This window comes from Xiphias gladius, chromosome 4, assembly GCF_016859285.1.
Source record: "Xiphias gladius isolate SHS-SW01 ecotype Sanya breed wild chromosome 4, ASM1685928v1, whole genome shotgun sequence".
Taxonomy (NCBI): Eukaryota; Metazoa; Chordata; class Actinopteri; order Istiophoriformes; family Xiphiidae; genus Xiphias; species Xiphias gladius.
In genome coordinates, this window is record NC_053403.1 from 3,600,165 (window position 1) to 3,619,634 (window position 19,470).

Consider the following 19,470-nt stretch of genomic DNA (forward strand, 5'->3'; position numbering starts at 1 on the left):
GTTTCGCAGTCTCCGATTCGACCCTAGGCTTTCCACCAGCTGGACCCGTGTTCGGGGAAAGGGGGGGGGGAACTTCAGCCACCGGCTCGTAAACTCTGACCATGGCTTTTTGATTTGTCCGCTATCCAAGCCATTTTGAAAGGTAACCAGCTAGGAACTGGAAGTCCTCTCCTGTGCTCTAAGTTGGCTGGTGAATTCATCGAAGTAGCTGGTCGAGCTTTGGAAAATCCAAGTTAGGTTTCCTGCTCTTCCCGATTTCTGTTTTCAGTGCAAATCATTAAGAAAAGTCTTTCTTACATCCACTGTACCTCACACTGAAGGAGCTGTAACAAAGTGCCTCAGTTTGCAGGGGACTTTTTTCTTTTTTTTTTTTTTTCTTTTTTTTGGAAAAAACCTCAGTAACAAAACTAGAATCTCAGTTAAAATAACAAGGAAAAATATACACAAATATATGTTTACAATATATTATGTACATTTACACAAGCTCTTTAAAAAGTCAATTAACACAAGGCTGCCTCTGCAAAAGTGTTCACAAAGAAAGTGCCATAATCATTTTGCATAATGTAAACACCAGACACTGATCGTGTTGCTGCTGGAGACGGCCTCAGACTCTTTCTGCACTCACTCTCTTTTACTTCTTGAAAACTTTTCTCCACTAACAAAAAGGCAGAAAATACTTGATAAACACCCGACATACGCAGCACGTCAGTCAGATCTCCAGCAACAGCACGACGTCTCCAAAATGTTCACAAATGCAGGCAGCGTGTTGGCTAATGGGAAACTGTACTAAAGTTGATAAAAACTCCCTACATTCTATTGCAGTGCGTCAAAGGCCAAACTCCATTTACTGTTGGCGTTAACTGTTAATCAGATATCGGCTAGGTCTGTTCCAATTTGAAAATCCAGGCACGGTCATGCTGTATCTTGAACCTTCAGCAGCGACTTTAAATGAACCGTCATTTGCTCTCGGCTGTGGTTGCTATGTTGAGGCTTGTATTCTCCGACCCAGTGACTGGGCGGTTTCGGTAAGACACTGGGTGAGGGTGGCTCACTGAACTTAGCTCCAGCATAGACTTTCTCACCGTCTTTGAGGTATTCGGGCACAGTTTCAGCAGGCGGTGGGGTCATAATCTTCACGTTGTTGGAGGCATGGAGAGGTTTTTTCTGCCCTCGGGATGGAGTCTGGTGGAGAGAGGGGGGCTTATTGGGGCTGCCGTGATCTTTTTTCTTTGTGTTTTGAGAGGCACCGGGAGTTTGGTCCTGCTTGGGCTTGTGGCTCCGGGTATTCACATTTTGGGTCATTTGATCGTGTCTGGGAAGGTTGCGGGCAGTTTGGCCTCCTGGCTGCAGGGCCCCTCGGTCCAATCTGCCACTTTTGGATTTCAGCAGCTACAAAACAGACACAAATCGTTATGTGTAAGTGAGAGTGTGTTAAAAAAAAAAAAAAAAAAAAAAAGAGTTTGGCCAAACCACAAACCTTAATCACACTTTCCACAAACTTCCTTCACAAACCTCATGTACCCTAATTTTATCGTCTATCCCTGTTCTATCATCACATAGACACATTCAATTATATTCTATTAAAAACATTTTCCACAAGTTCCACAGGAGTTTTTTTTTTTTTTTTTTTTAAATAACTATCACACATGTATTGCAGAGGGGGTGTCAGTACCGGCCCATAATAACTGCAGACTTAAACAAGTCAATAACCGATCTGCTCCGTGACGATGTTTAACACACTGCTTTCATCATAAAAAATTTTGACAGTTTCTTTTGAGTGTTACAAAACCTGCAGCTTCCTCTTTTCTTTTATTTCACAGACAGGCCTGTCAGCAATGTGCAACCTGGGGCATTTTTTTCCTCAGTGAAGAAGTAGAAAGAGGAAGACCGGATTGTGACGCCTTCTTTCTTAGCCACGAGGATTATTAACAGCGTCACTTCAAACTGCCTCAGGCACTACAGTGGATTTAGTCTCAAGAATGCATGAACATTTTATATGTTTAATAAAGGCACATAACTTTTAAGGAGAACTTGTAAGCACATATCCTAAAAACTGTGACATAAATAGGGCCGCAACTAACCAGTATTTTCAACTACTGATTATTTTGAGAGTTAACCATATAATCATGTGGTGTATAAAATGTCAGTGAATAGTGAAAACTTCCCAATTGCATAGACCACGCTGAAGTCTCCCAGCATCTTGTTTTTTCCAAAAACTCTACAAATTTCAATTCACGGTAATAAAAGGACTACGAAAACTGGCAAATGATCACATTTAAGAAATGAAAAATTGGTGCCTTTACTTAAAATTAAGATTTTGACAATGACAATTTATCAATCATCAAAGCTGTTGCCAACTAATTTTCTGCTGATTGACTAGTAAATTAGGGAGCTCTCAGGAGAGGAAGGCTATGCAAGTCAGATTGAGGTAGTTTTACTTCACCTGAGTATTTCCATTTCATAACACTTCACATTTCTACTTCACTACATTTCAGAGGGAAATATTTTACTTTCTACTCTGCTACATTTATCTGACACCTGTTGCTACTTTAAAAATGAAGATTTTCTGCATAAAATAAATATGAAGGGCTTATAAAATATGATGCCTTAGTATGGATTAAACCAGCTGACAGAAAACACAAGAGGAATCGAAACAATTAGTAGACTTACAACTATTTGGATAACTGAGTCATTTTTCATGTAAAAATACAAAAAAAATAAAATAACTTTCATGACTTCAGCTTGTCAGATGTGAGGAATAGTTGTTTCTCATTTTTATCAGTTGATATTAAAATACACTTTCTGACGGTACTTACATACTTTTACTTAAGTAACGTTTTTGATGCAGGACTTTTACTTGTGATGGAGTACTTCTACTTAAGTAAAGGATCCGAGTACGTCTTCCATCACTGCATCCCTAACTTAAATAAAGGTGGGGCCGTAGCCCGAGTACCTATGTTAACCCTTCTATGAAATTATAGTTAGTTGGTAATAATTGAGGTGATTTGGCTGATAACAGCAAAGAGTGGAGGTCACAATAGGTGTAAACAGCATCTTCCTTATCTCATAAACTAACTGACTTTGTGGTACACCGCTAATTGTTTGTCAGTTAACCCTTGAGGCCATAAAGGGCAGCAGGACCGCAGATGATGGCAGCTACACGCCGGGGGACTTACCTCTTTCCTGGGTCCCTGTTTGAGATGATGAAGGGTCAGTGAGGTTTGCGTGCCGGCAGGGAGCTCGGTACCGGGCTGAGCCGCGGGTCTGTTAGCAGAAGAGGCCGTCAGAGGGCTGTTGTTGTTGTGGTCGGACAGGCGGACGTTGGGACTGTTCCTCGGAGGTTTCTGGTGCTGCAGCGGCGCTGTCGACCGCAGCTTCCTCCCTCCTTTCTTCAGCAGCGCCTGCCTCGCTTTGTTGCCCGTGTTCACCCCGTCGTTGCTGGAAATCAGCGTTACCGGATTGTTGTTTTCGACGTTGCCGATGTTGGCTTCATCGCTGTGAGCCGGAGATCCGTCCAACATTTCTCTGGAGTTGCGAAAACATAAACAGGCTGTGAAATTCCTCTGCGGCTAAGTTTTTTTTTTTTTTGCTAACAACGTCACAAAGCTAACAGTTAGCTAAGTAGATAATACAATTTCGTATCCAAGTTGCCCTCCCGCAGAAAAAATTATTTAACGTATATAACGTTATATTCTCGTCTCAGAAGTTTCTGCGTGCAATTTTTTTTGTCGGGTTTTAATTATTTCTGCTGCTAAAAATGTCGACAGACGTCTTATTCCGAAATGGCGCGTCCGTGCAAGTGAGCTTGTAAAAGCAGCGGTAGCACAAATGCTAATTTAGCCACAATCAAAAACATGACGTCCGGGGAGGACTTTCAAAATAAGACTGCTTATTGACAACCGGGCAAAGCACAGAGACCCATTGCCGACTGCTGCATCTGCAGGGCGTGAAATTTTCACAGTCTGGAAAGGGATCGGCAGTAGAAGAGTAACTAAGTACGTTTACACAAGCACCGTACTTAAGTCCTAATGTGAGGTACTTTTACTTTACTTGAGTATCTTCTATTCATGCTACTTAATATGCCACAGCTCAGAGGGAAATTGTGTACTTTTTACAGCCCCACAAATATCTGACAATTATTGGTGATTTTCGAAATCAAGATATTTACATAGGAAACATGTGGAGAGATAATATAAGATGATGCTTTGCTATAGATTAAACTACACAACAGTTTATACAAGTTGATCTTAAATTTTACTTAATTAATCTCTCAGTAGATTGACTAATTAATTAATTAATTGGCCATATCAAGATTTTCTTTTGCCACGTGAATATTTTAATAGTGTTTCAAAGACTTCTCCACACTCCTCCACACAAATTTAAATATACAGGATTGAAAATACCGGAATCGGCATAGAAAACACCGATGATGTTTTTACATTCTTAATTGCAGAATGGAAAGTCCCTCCAGGTTGCAGATGACATTAGTACCGAATGGTCATAATTGTTATTGAAGCGTTAATGTAATAATATAATAATATTATAATCCTTTTATTGTATTATTGTCATTAATGAGATTATTGATACATGCGGAAGAAACATTTCATTCTTGTAGCTGGTCTTATATATGATGTATTGCATTTTTTTTAAACTGAATAAATGTTTTGCATGTAAAAGGTTGATTCGCAAAGTAACTATAACGTTCAGATAAATGTAGTGGGGTAAAAAGTACAAAATGTTAATAATGGGGGGGCCTATTTTGTAGCATAAAGTACAAGTACCTCGAATTCTTGCACCTTAATTACTGTACTCGAGTATGTACTTCATCACTCTTCGTCGGTCCTGACCGCACCATATTAACGGTGCGTTGTTATTTCAACACTATTATTTTGTAGACAAGTTCTCCGAACTTCCGGTATTATTCTGGGTAACTCGACACGTCTCTTCTTCCGTTGTTGGGGGGCTGTTTCCGGTAAAAGGGCTGTTCGCCAACCTCGTCCCTTCGGTGACGTATTACCTTTTGGTGGGGCCAGAACTCTGCTCAACTGCGGTGGGCCGGGCCGGCGCGTTAATGTTTGTTGAGAGGTTGTGTGGGATCGAATTGCTTTAGTTTCTCTTTATGGCTGCGTGTCGAGTCAGCAGTCAAGAGAACCTCAGGCAAGGTGTTATCAATCCATCAAAGGTGAACCGTGAGGCTGCAGCCCACAGTTATCTTTATAATCAATACGTCTCGAAAGTTGCTTTCTCTAATAATGAATTGTTCTTGTATAAAATGTCAGAAGATTTTAAAACTGTTTAACACCCAAAGATGTTGCGTTTACTTTTATAGAAAACTGGAGGAAACTGGCTCGTAATCACATTGTCCATTTTTGGCATTTCTGCCACCCAGGAGGCCAAACTGGTCTGTTTTCCTGGCCTTTACTGGTGTTCCTGGAGGACTGTGTGACTCAAGAGTTTTTCTTTTATATAAAACGCTCTATATAAATTAAGTTAGTCTGGCCCCGATTGTAACTCGTGAGGACTGCTGCTGTTTTGTAATAAATTACCAAATACAGTATGTAAAGGTATGTACCAACAAACACACATGCACTGACGCTAAACACAGGTTTGGCATCACACGGTTTTACTGTAGAAAACGTTTGACCCCTTTTTGTTCCCAACAGACCCCAAACTCACCTGCTTAACATTCAGTAAAATGTACGTCTCTGTGCGCGTCTTCGCTACGTCTACACCGTCATCCTTCACGTTAGAGCCAGGATGAACTTGTTCAAACAACACTGACAATAAATTGGTGGGCTGGTACTTTTTTTTTTTTCTCATACAGTACATGTTTTAAGTGCACAAAATTCTTAAAAACTATCAATTGTGAGTGTGAAAAACACAGGCCTTTTAATCCACTACATAATAGGCTAATAAATATTTGGCAAAGAGAACCAAGAAACTGAAAGGAAAATCTGAAACTCACATGGGAGGAAATATTAAAGGTTTTTTTCAGTACAAAAAATAGGTATATAAACAATATACAAATCAAACAAACATCTAAGTATCCATCCCTGTGAGTGCAGTACATATCATTTATCACCATGACATCTGAAGGCAAATAAAAGAGACACGGAGGGTCTTGGAGGTGGTGCTTCGCCCGGGCGTTGGAGGCAGCATCGGGGCTCAAGGCTGGGCTTCGGCTTCAGGATCGTCGTAGATGTAGCTGCCGATGCCTCCAGTGTTCACACCTGCGGAAGAACAGGGGACACAGCCTTTACCCCAAAAGGGTCACTTCAACCACGTAACTAAATTCCTACATGAAAAAAAAACCTACATGTCCCTACATGTGGTATCGAGCCATGTAGAAAGTTCTGGCTCTCTGTGGAGAGGTTTTCAGGTAGTTCTCTCTGGGACTTCTTTAATTATTCCAGTATATTTAAAAAACAAAAAACAACATTCAACAGCAACTTGTCTTCTGAGAAACAAAGTCCCAGTTACTCTGGATAATCCACAACCCACAGAGTGAACCTTTTTGCATTGGAACTGCTTTCTATGGACATAGTAGTCCCTACGAAGGCTCGACAGTGCTGTTGGTTTTTTTGCAAATGTTTTTTTTTTTTAATGCTTTAAGAAACAAAAGCAAAATTGCATTCCCCCTGTTGTAATAGGAGCGGAGGCCGCAGGGAGATCTGAAAAACTTCCGAAAAGCAAATCAACTAAAAGAATCTGCATAGCTAGAGTTACGTGAGAGAAAAAATAAAATAAAAAACTTTGCGAGAGCTTCGTTTAGACTAATCCTTGAAAACAGGGCACAAGAACAAGTAATCCTGATATTTTTCTGCTGTAAAGGCTGATGGCCGCTGACAGGAGACACTGCAAAAAACACAGCATTTTGGATAAATAGATTCAGAAATTTACATAATGGAACAATTGAGTGGAAAAATCAAACGTGGGAAGAAAAATTTTCGGTCAAAATCAGCCCAAAATTTTTGTACAGCTCTTGTAAAAGTATCTTGATCGGCTTCTGCCAGCTGTTAATTTCCTTTTGCAGACTGATGACTGCGGACACGGAGGTTCAAGGACAGTCACTCTCTCTAAGCACCAGCCCACCCCGCTGCCCAAAGCCCTGTGCAGCGCTAAATGTGTCCCCGACTTCTTACCTTTGGGTCCGAACAGCACAGCGTAGCACGGTTTGTGGCAGTACGGCTGTCCATCATGCTGTAACACAAAGGCAATAGTCACCACTCATGGTGTCTTTAACGACCTAAACTTTCAGCAACGTAAGATCATCATTAATATCTGAGAAAAAACGACAAGAACTGGATGAACAAGTGTAGATTTTTATCAGTCCGAAACGCTTTTGAGACGTTTGGTCAGAAATCTGTCATCCGAATATATCAAATCATGACATGTACTTCCAGGTTCTGCCTGTAAAATTAAATGGAGAATGAAGCATGATTTAGTGCGTGTTTCGTGACGGGCCAGTTTTATAAGATGAGGGTGTGGTGTGCCTTAGTGGACGCCTAACTGGAGTTCACAGTGGTACGATGGCCCTTGGACCACTACAAAGAAATGTACTTTTCTAAGATTCAGCAGTCATGATGAAAGGGTTCACTTTTTTGTTTTTATACACTCTTTGAATGTAAAAACTGAGTTTTTTCAGTCTGTGGTCAATTTAAGCACTAAAATCACAGAAATACTGGGAATTACAATTTTTTGAGTGACACCCCCCCCCCCAGTATCTCACCTCTGCGTGGCTGCCCGGAGCCAGAGTCTTGCTGCATCTCTCACAGCGCAGACAGGGCCGGTGCCAGTTCTTCCCGAGAGACGAGACCTTCTCAGCTGTACACACACACACACACGCACACACACACACACACAAAATCATGAAGATAGTCACTATGGCAACTAGCCGACTCGGTTACTTAGACATGTTCCGACACTCATGCAACGTGCAAAAAGAGAGATATGAAGACACAGGATGTGCTCACCAAAATATACCGTCTTGTTGCATCTGGGGCAGATGTTGGGTCCTCCAGAGAAAGACGAAAAGCTTGCAGCTGGAAAAGTAACACTGCATTGAATTGATCGGCAATAGGTGAGCATTATTATTCTGTTATGGAGATTTACAACTTTTTAGGATGAAAACACACACACACACACAAAGTCGAGTTGGAAGATTGGGACAATTACACATGTTTTTGATGTTCCGGCTCTGAGCTTCAGCACGTTTAATTTGAAGTAAAAGAGTGGATACTACATTAAAGTGCCAAGTCTCAGCTTTAATTTGAGCAGGTTTACGTCAATATAGCGAGAACTGTGTGGGAGATATAGCCCTTTAAACACACAGCGCCCAACTCTGAGCCACATGTGAGCTTTTTTGTGCATGAACTAACACTGAAACGACAGACAGCAGGCCAAGAAACTTTTAGCAGTGAAGTCTCCAATTACTCTTGAAGCCCTAATATTTGGACACAGTGTGTTTAGTGACCTAAACTAAACCTTATACCTCCTAATCTGTCCAGAGAGGATTCTACTCTAGCAAACACTGAATTTCTCTTCCTAACATGACAGTTTTTCTAGTTTTTGATGCACATATTTCTCACCCTTCACTGGTCCCCGTGCAGGAGCTTTTTTCTCCTGCTCTGGCTTGGCATCTGTTTCCACGGAAACGGCTGCGGGGGCTTCATTGACGGGATTGTCATACACGTAGGACCCAGCTCCGCCGATGTTCACGCCTAAAACGCACGCAAACGTTGCTTTTACAAACCCGGCAGTGGTCAATGCATATCACTTACACTGAAGGGTCAACAAGAAGAAACTGCACCTTTTGGCCCAAAGAGGGCGGCATAGCAGGGCTTGTGGCAATAAGGCTTCCCATCATGCTGTAAAACACAAGAGGGAGGGACAGTAAGCAAAGGCATCCATTCCTTTTAAGTCTGGGAGTGAATCTAAGCTAAACCACCTTTTTTTTTTACTGTACTGACACAGAGTGGAAAAGGTTAGTTGAACACATTTTTCTTTTGTTTGGATTCACTTTACTCCAAATGACAAACGATCCAGGACTTAGTCACAGGAGTTTATAAGACTTGTCTGCTCTCTGTTATTTGCTCTTTTCACACCGTTTGTAACACATGGTAACAGAGCTAAATATCAGTATAAATCCATTCTGTGACCTGTTTACCACAATTTATTTTATCATTCCCCTTGAAATGTCACGCTACTCTCCTTCTTCATAACTACGTGCTGATGCGCCTTTTCCAGTAAAACGTCCTTGGCTTCGCTCGCCATTTATATATTTTTTGACGGGAAATATTCAACACTGGCGGCTTCGTCTTTCTATTGATGCGATGTGTTTTCTCATTCAGACATAGATTTACATCAGCTTAAAGTTCATTATGGGGTTTATTTAGTAAAAAAGAAAGTAAGTATGCATATTGCAGTACACTATAATTTGAAGATACTTTATGTGAGTATTTTCTCATACTTCACCTCATAGTCACCTCATACTTTTACTCCACAACTTTTGGGAGGGAAATACTGTAATTTTTACTCAATTACAATTTTACAATGATCTAATAACTATAGTAACTAGTTACATCGCAGGTTAAGATTTTACATGCAAAACATATGATCACCTTCTAAAATATGAAGCACGGGGGTAGATTAAACATCCCAGCAATGGGAAAATAGTTATCAGTTCCAACTCAACCAGCTACAACGCTTACTACACCTGATGTTTTACGGTTCATTTTTTCAGCAGATTTGGGTTCGTTTGGGTTCCGGTTGTCTCCGTGCAGCTGATTGGTGCCATATGACTTTTACTTGGACAAGCTACATCAAAAAAACAGCTGTTATAAATATGAATAAACTGTTCCGAGTACACTTGATGTGAACAGATCCTCAAACTAAAGGCTGATAAATAACTTTTTTTGGCCCTTGATGACAGAGTATGTAACCTCAACAGGACGTACGTGCCACTGCTTGTACAGTCATCACAATGGGAGAGTCAGCAACGTGACTGTACAAGTCTGACCACGTGATAAACTTCCTGCCGAGGTTACGGTATGTATCTGAAACAACCTACAGCCTGTGACAGCAAGTAGTTTAGCTTTTCTACATGATAAATTCCTAAAGTTACAGCATTTGATCTACTCACCAGGTAGATCCTTCCCTCTCGCCTATGATAATTTATAGCCTAAAGTTGAGAACAGTTTATTTTAAAGTGAGATAAAGTGGAAGTTTTAAAGTGGAAGTCCTGAGGTCTGCGCCTCTTACCTCAGCGTGGCCTCCTGGATTCAACGTCTTGTTGCAGCGCTGACATTTCAGACAGAACTTGTGCCAGTCCTTCCCTAAAGACGACACCTTCTCCGCTGTGGAAGAAGAAGAAGAGACAGAAATCGTGAATTTACATCAAACTGCATCGTAAAATTACACTGTCCCGTGCTCATGGGGCGTCAAGCCCTCGCCTACAGTTATAAGCTTCACACCCTCATATGTTTAGCCAAGCTTTACTCAATCCTGGGTGGCCAGGTTTTAATGAGGTACCCCAAAAAGTGAATAAATTCCAACTATAAAAGCACCAAAAGACAGAATCAAGGTCCGATCGTTCAAGCTGTATCCAGAGGGGTCAGATACATACAGTACAGTATTTGGCCACATTACTGAAAAGTGTTTACAGGAGGTGCACAAACACAAATGGTCCAGAAAACGAAAAGCCAACATTTTAACAGCCTTGTAAAAAAAAAAAAATGCTTAACAGACATAGTGAACTACTGATATTTTTACAAGATGTACCAAGAAAAGAAAAGAAAAAAAAGAAATTTTGGGAATTAAAAAAAAATGAAAAAAACACACACAGGAACATTCAAAACATTGGCTCCCAACAAACAGCTATATAGAAAGGCAGGAAAGGAGTTCAATGCAGCAGAGGAAGAAAAAAAAAATTATATATATATGTCGTGCTCAACTTGTACACAAATGCGGGCCCTAAGAGGCAAAAGAAACACAACAGCACTAAGACTTGACAGCTTCTAAGAAATGCAGTGCTTTTCCAGCTTGGCATTCATCCTCAGACAGCATTTGCCTTTTACTTTGAACAGCTCTCCTCCCTTTTACGTGCATGAGTGAATTAATCAACATGATATCTTCAAACAGGCTGATTTTAACACCAGATGTGAAGGAGGTCAAAAATGAAAATGCAACTATTTACTTAGACACAATTCAATCCTGGCATGCGCCGTTATTCGGATTTAGGGAGGGAATGATCTCGTGTTGGTGTGTACAGCGCAAACAGCTATTTCATTTTTTGAATGAACGAGACATAAGTAAAAAAAAGTTACAGCGCAGCAGTTTGTTCCATGATCACGAAGGCCATTGCAGTCTAAGTGACAGACGGCAGTTGACGGGCATTTGAGAGCTCATATCAATCTGAAGCACATTCCTTCCACTGCCTTCTGAAGGGCAGCGCGATGACTCATATCAATTCTAACTTTATGTAGGACCTTATCCCTAAGTACGTTCCCCCATCCCTGCAACGTAATTGACGCTACATTTTGTTTTATCCCTAACTATCACAGCTTCCTAACCTAAATCTAAACTTAATGCTAAACTTAACCAGCAAAAAAAAACAAGTTTTAAAGGACTAGTTAGACACTTTGGGATCAATCAAAACCACTCTCATGAGTGTCTGTTAACTATGAATTTGCAGCCGGCAGCTGGATGGCTTAGCTTAGTAATAAAGACTGGAAACACAGGGAAGCAGCGAGCCTGCCTCAGTCCAAAGGTGACAAAATCCACCTTCCAGCGACTGCGAGCTCACTAATTAAAACGTTACATCTCGTTTTTTTAATCAAAACCAAAGGAGGAAAAATGACAATTCACCATTTTGTTATTTACTTGACTACTTCTTGGCCAGGAAAAGGTGCCATGCAGCTGCCTGATATTTCAAGGGAGTTACTACTCCTGGCCAAGAAATAGTTGTGTTGCTAGTAGGTGGATTTTGTTACGGCGGACAGAGACAGGCTAGCTGTTCCCCCCTGCTGGCAGTTTTTATGATAAGCTAAGTTAGCCGGCTGCTCCTGGTAGCTTCATACCTGGCGTACAGATATGAGAGTGGTGTCGGTCTATACGTGCATTTCCCTAAACTCTTCCTTTAACCTTGTAATAGCACTTTGAGGAGGTGAGGACCAGACAAAATGTGAAAATAATAATTAAAAAAAACTATAAAAATCCTCTGTTTCTCAAAACAGTAACCGCCAGCTGATTACGAAGGAAAAACAAAGTTCTGGAACAGCGACAAGACTGTTGTGCTCCTCAATATGTAAAAACACACCTTAATGGCCTGTGGCGCGCCCGGAAACTGAAAACTATTTTATTCTGGAAGGATGAAATAAATATAAATACAGGATGAGGAAAAAAATAGTAAAAACTCCCAGAAAAGTACCCCATTTTCAGCAAAATAAAAAGCGACATAACCACCCACCCCCCCGGTTTGTGACCTCCGCCTCCCCACCTTTTTGTACAGTCTCTAAGGAAAAGCCTTTGTCCAAACTACTCAACACCTTCAATCACAGTATGTAGACAAGACAGAAGGATGAAAAAGGGAGAGAGACTTTCACGAACAGCCATTTATCTGTTGGTCCGACTCCCAAAATATCCCTGCAGATACACTCTGGCCCTGATACAACATGGCACTTCCTGTTAAGACTCACTGAGTGGCCAGCCTGTCCCTGTGATATGGGACAGTAGGTCACCTTGGCTCACAGGGAGCACTTTGCATTGATGGTGGATGATATGTGTGTGTGTGACAAGTCAAGTGAACATGCATTAGCGTGATTATCCTTCCATAACCGTTGGAATTAAGAATCTACTGAACAAATCACATTAACCCACTGTGATTTTAAAAAAGAAAAAAAAAACAAAAACATATTTGAGTCTGCATTTTCTAGATCAGCATCCCCATTAAGACAGCCTTGAAGCTTGAAATCCCAAAGTAGATCAAAATTCTGAGCTTACAATTTATTAAAAGCATTTCCACCACAATAAATTTACATAAATAAATTTTCTTCTGAGCGCCACATTTCATTTGAGCATCAGATTTACTGCAGAGTTTCAAGTAGGAAAAAAAGAGAGAGCAACACGTTTGGTTGAACCGGCAGGGCGCCACCTGCTGCTGTTCTCCGGAGAAATGAAGAGGAAAGAAGAGAAAGAAAATCAATCTATACGATTAATTATTTACAATGCCATGTGGTGTGGCCCGAGAGTGAAAAGAGGCTGAAAACCGATATATGGTCACTGAACTCATGGTGGTCCTCAGCGAGGTGATACCCCTCCTTTTCTCTCATGTCAACTGGAAAATGACGATTCAACAACGCTGATTACAGTCAGGGAAAAGAAACTGACCTTTAATCTTATCCACACGAGTGTCCAGTAACCAGGGATCAACTCACAGAAACTACTCCAGTTACATTTAAAGGTGGAAATAAATGTAAAAGCAAAGGTAACGCAGTTCAGGCTGATGACCGCGAGCGAACGGGGTCCGGGGATGGGGGCACGCCAATTCAGCACAGAGCAGACTCATTATAATCACAGTAAGAGGGTTATTAGATTCAGGTATTAGCTGTTGTTGGCCCTGGTGGAAAACAAGTGTAATACCCAGACTCCTACAGTGTGACTGCGGTGCCCAGCACTGAGTTTACACTGGACGTTTCATACCATAATGTTCCTGTTGGCAGTCGAGGCCACTTTACATATTAGGGCTGCAACTAACAATTATTGTCATTATCAGTTAGTCTGACAATGACTTGACTAATTGATTAGTCGAGGAAATATCTAAAATGACTGAAAAGTACCCTTCACAGTTTCCTACAGGCAAAGGTGTGATAGTTTGTATTCCCAAATCAACAGTACAAAACCTAAAACTGTTCAGTTCACTACTGAATGACCGACTCATCTATAAATCCTTTCAGTTCTACCTCGTATTGTGGGGTAGCTGAAGTTTTATTACTCCGTGTCTCTGTCATAAAGTCGACATATTCAGCTCTCCACACACGGGTGGCTATGCCAAAACTATAGATCTTTAAACGTCTAGATCAGCTTGAGAAAAGCACATCTAATGATAATGGCATAAAATCATTTCCTAAATTTGATAGCCGGCCATTTAAGTGCAGTGTGATCCAGCATCATGAGATGTATGATGACGATTTATACATGATAAATATATATAAATGATGAAGTTGAATTTCACCGAAACATTTTTGCGGCGTGAGATCTGAGGCACTTAAAATCAGATATTTTAGTAGGTCTCGACCCGGTGAAGCACGAGAAATCCACCGCACTCAATGGGACCAGCACTTCACGCCATGGTTTGTCATAACGTTCTCCACATTACTATGACATTTACTACCACAACAAGTTTTCCCACATACAGATCCTTAAAAATGTGTAAGAAGGAATTTAAAACAGACAAGCGGTATCTTTTTTTTATATACAGTTATTTCCACACACAATTTATGGTGGTCAGGAAAAAATGTTAAGAACAGCTGTGATGCCTGTGCTTTTATAAAAATAAAATTAATGCATTTAGAAAACAACAGGCCCTTTTTGTCAATGGCTGATACGTCATCTCAGATCCCCCTGAAACTCTGCGGTGCAGCTGCATGGCCTATAGGGAGTCTGGTTTAAGCAAGGACCCGGCTCACTGAAAACACGCGTTCCGGATTAAATGAGATGAAGAATCAAGGAATGGCAGACTATCTTTTTTTTTTTTTTTTTTAGCAGAAGCACTGATGATAACACTCCCACCCAGCAGTCAAAGCCACCGCCTCTGGCAAGAGTCACGATGCCGGGTGGGGCCTCTGCTGCACCTACCGAAATACACCGTCTTGTCGCATTTAGGACACTTTGACGCCATGTTCCGTGGAGACCGGATCAGGACGGAGCGAGGGGGTCGCTTGCAGTCGGTCCAGCGTCGGCAGCCTGTCCTTTGTGCTCGCCGTCTGCCTGCAGCTCCAGCGGCGCGGACACACCCCAGAGGATGGTGGTGATGGTGGTGGTGGTGATGATGATGATGATGGGAGTGACCGCGGCGCACATCCTCCCTCCGCTTCTTCTCCCCGCCCTCGCGTCGACGTCGCGCGGTGGAGGCAGGCGAAATTGAACCTGTGACCCGTGTCTCCGCATTCCTGGCGATGCGGTGTGAGGCAATACGAGCCGCGGGGACCATCGCCACCGGTCCCCGGCGTGTATCTGTGGTAAAAGTTGATTCATGAGGAGATCCTAGGAAAAAAAAAAAAAAATAGGCACAAAACACTTCACTTAGTTGAAGCACGTGTACGTTCCTCGTGTATTACAATTGTGTCTTACTTTGTCTTTCTGCTCCACTTTATTGCATTTGAAAAATATTCTTTACTCCACACGCATAAACCACGACTATTTCCCATAGTCCACTACAGTTCTCTGACAGCCAGCCCTGGAAATAGCAGTTTTACGTTTGTGTTTAGACTCTCACAGCAGAGGGGTTGAGGTTAGGGAAAGATCGTGGCCTGGGTCAACACAGAAAAAGTTCAAACCACGATCCCACCCTGACCTTAACCAAAAGGGCTTTTGTTGCCTAAACCCCTAACCACATGCAGGGTCTGTGGACGCAAACCCCGGTCTCTGGGGGGACAGTTTCTGCGCTTTTATACACACCATCCACCCCAACCACCCCAACCACCTCCTGGTGACTCTGCTGCTGTTAACATAATCCAGCCAGCGATTACATTACCTACAAAACACATTTGCTCTTGCAGTTTAGTTCAATTGTACGGAAACAATTAAACTAACCCTGTCTCCTAGGAGACATGGTTTCTTCCTGTCTCCTAGAAATGATATTTCCATACAACTAAATAGCCATAGTTACAGATACTTTGTAGAATACAAACTATCATGTAAAACAAGTGTTTATCTTATAAAATATAATACACTGCAATAGATTAAAACGCACGATAGTATATAAAGTAGTTAAAGTGAGTCCCAACTAAACCTTATATAAAATTGTTAAATATACTTGATGATATAGTCATTTGGAATAATGAGTGCTTTTAGTTTTTTACTTTAATTACATTTGGATGATAATAATCTGTACATTTGTTTAAACCTGCATTAATGTTCTGGTCACTCGGGGACAGTGAAACCAGCTGTAAACACAACACTGGCATTTTATCACTTTTAGAGTTGATATGGTGAACTTTTTAACAAACAGTAGCCTATTTACATGTCCAGCAGTTATTGATCCACATGTTCATTCATTCAGAGTCATATTTCTGGCCGCCAGGTGAATCATTCGTTCAGGTCTATTGTTCCCTCTCTTTTCCCTCTCTGTTATTGGTCTCTACCAACTCCTGAGGGAAATCTCTGGCTCTTTAGCTGCTAAATGCTCCACTACGTTCACCAGCTGGTCTCTGACGTAGCCTGTCTGTTGTTCGGTACTGAGCAGGTAGGGTGCAGTAGGTTTTTCTCTATGAGGTTGATGAGAGCGGTCACAGTGAACCAAAACGGTACGGTTGTCGGCTGTAAAACCAAAACAATTAGCTAAAAGAGGCCAAAATTCGACCTCTTTTCACAAACATGTAATAAACTGATTTCGTTGCTGATATAAAAATATTATTTAGAGCAGCTATGAATGCAGGACTTTAACTTGTGTCCAAGTATTTTTACATAGTAGTACTTTTACTTAAGAGATGGATTTGAGGTGTTGCCTGGATTATCTCTGTAACATTTCAGTAACATTGCAATAGGGCCTCTGTGTATCTGTAGTTAAAGTCAAGTTATAGCTATTCAATTAAATGATTTATGATTTTTTTCTACTTCATATTAATATTCCATACAAAATATCTTAAGGTTATGTTTAGCTACCCATGATATTCAATTGGACAACGTACAATACATACCATATATTTCCAATATTCAAAAGAGTTAATTATTTGTCCTGCTAATGGCATGATGACACGTCAGTCTGCACATCTGTGGTTGGCCAAGAGCTAAAACTCTCCACAGTTGTTCTGGCCAAATTATCATGACATTTTGTATGAATACCCATCGCTCCCACAGGATAAATGCTGAATGCTTTGGTGCCTCTCCAACTTTTTTTTTTACACCCCAACATCAGAGCAAAAATTCCAGTTATACCCAAAAGAAAAATCAATCAAAATCTGATGGAAAGTTCTTTTTCAAAGGGTTGTCTTTTTAGGTTAGAAAGGGACTTCTTGCACACCTTATACTCCGCAAAGGTTATTAATTATCACGTAGACCTCCGAGTGTAATCCCGGCAACGGATATGTGTCATTGCAATGCGCTTTTATTTTGGAAATGCGATTAATCCTAAACCCAGCAATGTTGACTCCCCTGCATTCGTCAGTGTCACCCGTCAGCTCTGTTTGTTTCCTCTCTGTGGTTGTTAGGTTACGCTGCCTGAAAGCGCAGCTCTTCATAAGGAATGTTAAGTGATGCTCTGCAGCTCCCAATAGTACTGCTCTGAAGATTCTTGGCATTGTGATATGAGAAGAGCTGACAGTAGATGGCCTTTAGTGTGTAATTAAGAATAAAAATAGACTGAAATTTAAATGTAGCTCGTTTTGTGTTTTATTTTTTAAGCCAAACATACAGTACCACCATATTTTCCTCTTCTCTTTTCTAAATATTTCAATCAATACATTAAAAGATTCCTAAAAACAGAAATGACACTTAACAGTCATCAAAAAAAATTGACACAGGGGAACAATTAAAATACTGAATATCCAAAGCCCAAGGCTGCATTTACCCACCAGATGGCCCTGGGCAAAACTGAGCTGTGGACCTCTGTTATAAACATGTGGTACCTTTTATAAAGCACAACTTTAGTTAGAGAAGTTCCCGCACCGGGGCTTTAAATGTGCTTATAGGCTAGCCCTTTCCCTCTGTGTCCATTCTTCCAGCCAAGCTGAGCCTCAGATTGTCCGTACTGACCTGAGAGTGGTATAAATATTCTCACCTACAAGCATATTTACCAAGATCTAGAACTTCCCCGTTACAGCTAGATTTTAGCTCAGGGCCACTCTAAGAGGTAGGTCCTCATGATCAGATAACAAAGCAGTTGTAGTCTTATGGCCCCTACCATTTCAGTTTAAAATGTGCTTTAATGGTGCATACAGTATAAATAAAATACTGTGCAATTCATCAAATTACCGCAAACTAATTGCCACGCGTTGAACCTTCGAGGCCTTGAGGCCCCGTGAGTGTCTTGGACTCCAGGGCAGTTACAAAAATGACTTCAGCATGCAGATATCCCAAGGTGTCTGTATGCTTTGAACAAAGCACTTGCTGGGTCATTGAACAGTGTCTGAAATCCCCTCGAGGCCTTGAAGACGCTGTACAAATTAATACACGAAACAAACAGACACGCCGTATTTCCTACACGTTTTTCACTTTTTTTTTCATTTGTTTGAAGCTTGACCCTTTTAGTTGCGTGTTCTTGTCGCACCCTCTTCCTCTGCAATGATTTACGGTGCCTGACTGGAGAACTGGCAGTACCAGCTGCTTATCTCAATGCAGCCAACTTCTAAAATCGCATAACAGTAGAAGATGGAAACATCCTCTTCTGTCTCTCCTTTTCCCGATCATCTGGAGATTCGGTTAAAATGTGCGCCGAGTTGGAATGGGAATTTTATTACTCTTGCCTCACAGAAAGAAGTTTTCAATTTCGGTTCTATCTGTTTGCATATTAACTCCATGTTCTTCTCAGTTCTCTTCCACCGTGCCACAAAAAATTAGGGTGGACTGGAGGCTACCGACACTCCACCTCATTCTCATGAACAAGGCTCTGAAGATGAAGAAGACATTCTGCAGCGGATATTCAAGCAGAAACTTGTGCTAATGGGTCTTTCCTTTCCGTTAAGTCTCTCAGGCCAACAAGCCATGCTGTATTTTCAATCAGATAAACACACATAAACAGATGGAAACAGTGGCAAACTTTTCCAGTTAGTGCACTCAGTCTTGAGCCATCTAGGGCCTGGGAATGCACTAATCTTAAAATAAACAGCCCCAGATTGTGTCTTTCTGTAGTTTTGGCACCGACATCAAGAGTGACTGTGCCTCATATTTGCTTAAAAGCTTTTCTTTGGCCTTCACATTTGTCCGCCTGACCATTCTGCCGTCCAACTGAAAGAACTTAATTGCACAGTAAAATTACGTTTAAGAAGACTACACACTCTTTTGACATTACACTAAAACAAGTTTAGAAATGAATTAAAGAAAAACATTAAGAGAAGGCTAAGAGTCTACAGTCAAAACCCCAAATTGCTCGTTCATGCCTTCACACAAAAACACTTCCTCTCTCGCTGACAGAAACGTAAATTACAAGTTAAGTAACAATGAGGACAAAAAAATAAATCTTTCTATGTGAGGAAACATTTAGTGCATTGGATAGTGATAGAGAGAGAGAGAGCAGAATATTTGGTTTCAAATTGA

At 41.1% G+C, this 19,470-nt stretch overlaps 2 protein-coding genes across 2 annotated transcripts; both read right to left on the reverse strand.

Moving 5' to 3' along the window:
- Positions 1-348: 348 nt before the first annotated feature.
- pnrc1 (proline-rich nuclear receptor coactivator 1) lies at positions 349-4,023 on the reverse strand. The gene is made up of 2 exons (XM_040125902.1): positions 3,177-4,023; positions 349-1,389 (listed from the first exon to the last, which is right to left on the reverse strand). Exons 1-2 carry the CDS (start codon positions 3,519-3,521, stop codon positions 913-915), a joined length of 822 nt encoding a protein of 273 aa, XP_039981836.1. The 5' UTR covers positions 3,522-4,023; the 3' UTR covers positions 349-912.
- A 1,583-nt stretch (positions 4,024-5,606) lies between these two features.
- LOC120789269 (cysteine-rich protein 2-like) lies at positions 5,607-15,043 on the reverse strand. The gene is made up of 8 exons (XM_040125882.1): positions 14,854-15,043; positions 10,261-10,355; positions 8,810-8,867; positions 8,589-8,720; positions 7,974-8,042; positions 7,730-7,824; positions 7,143-7,200; positions 5,607-6,230 (listed from the first exon to the last, which is right to left on the reverse strand). The coding sequence occupies exons 1-8, from the start codon at positions 14,894-14,896 to the stop codon at positions 6,166-6,168; spliced, it is 615 nt and encodes a 204-aa protein (XP_039981816.1). The 5' UTR covers positions 14,897-15,043; the 3' UTR covers positions 5,607-6,165.
- Between the last annotated feature and the right edge of the window lie 4,427 nt (positions 15,044-19,470).

What these genes read in the sequence shown, in the direction of transcription:
- LOC120789269 (XM_040125882.1), bottom strand. Translation starts at nt 14,896, where the DNA reads ATGGCGTCAAAGTGTCCTAAATGCGACAAGACGGTGTATTTCG. An exon ending in ATCCAGGAGGCCACGCTGAG is followed by an intron (nt 8,868 to 10,260) that starts GTAAGAGGCGCA and finishes TGTGTTTTACAG; the next exon opens with CATGATGGGAAGCCTTATTG. An exon ending in CGCCCTCTTTGGGCCAAAAG is followed by an intron (nt 8,721 to 8,809) that starts GTGCAGTTTCTT and finishes CGTGCGTTTTAG; the next exon opens with GCGTGAACATCGGCGGAGCT.
- pnrc1 (XM_040125902.1), bottom strand. Translation starts at nt 3,521, where the DNA reads ATGTTGGACGGATCTCCGGCTCACAGCGATGAAGCCAACATCGGCAAC. An exon ending in AACAGGGACCCAGGAAAGAG is followed by an intron (nt 1,390 to 3,176) that starts GTAAGTCCCCCG and finishes TCTGTTTTGTAG; the next exon opens with CTGCTGAAATCCAAAAGTGG.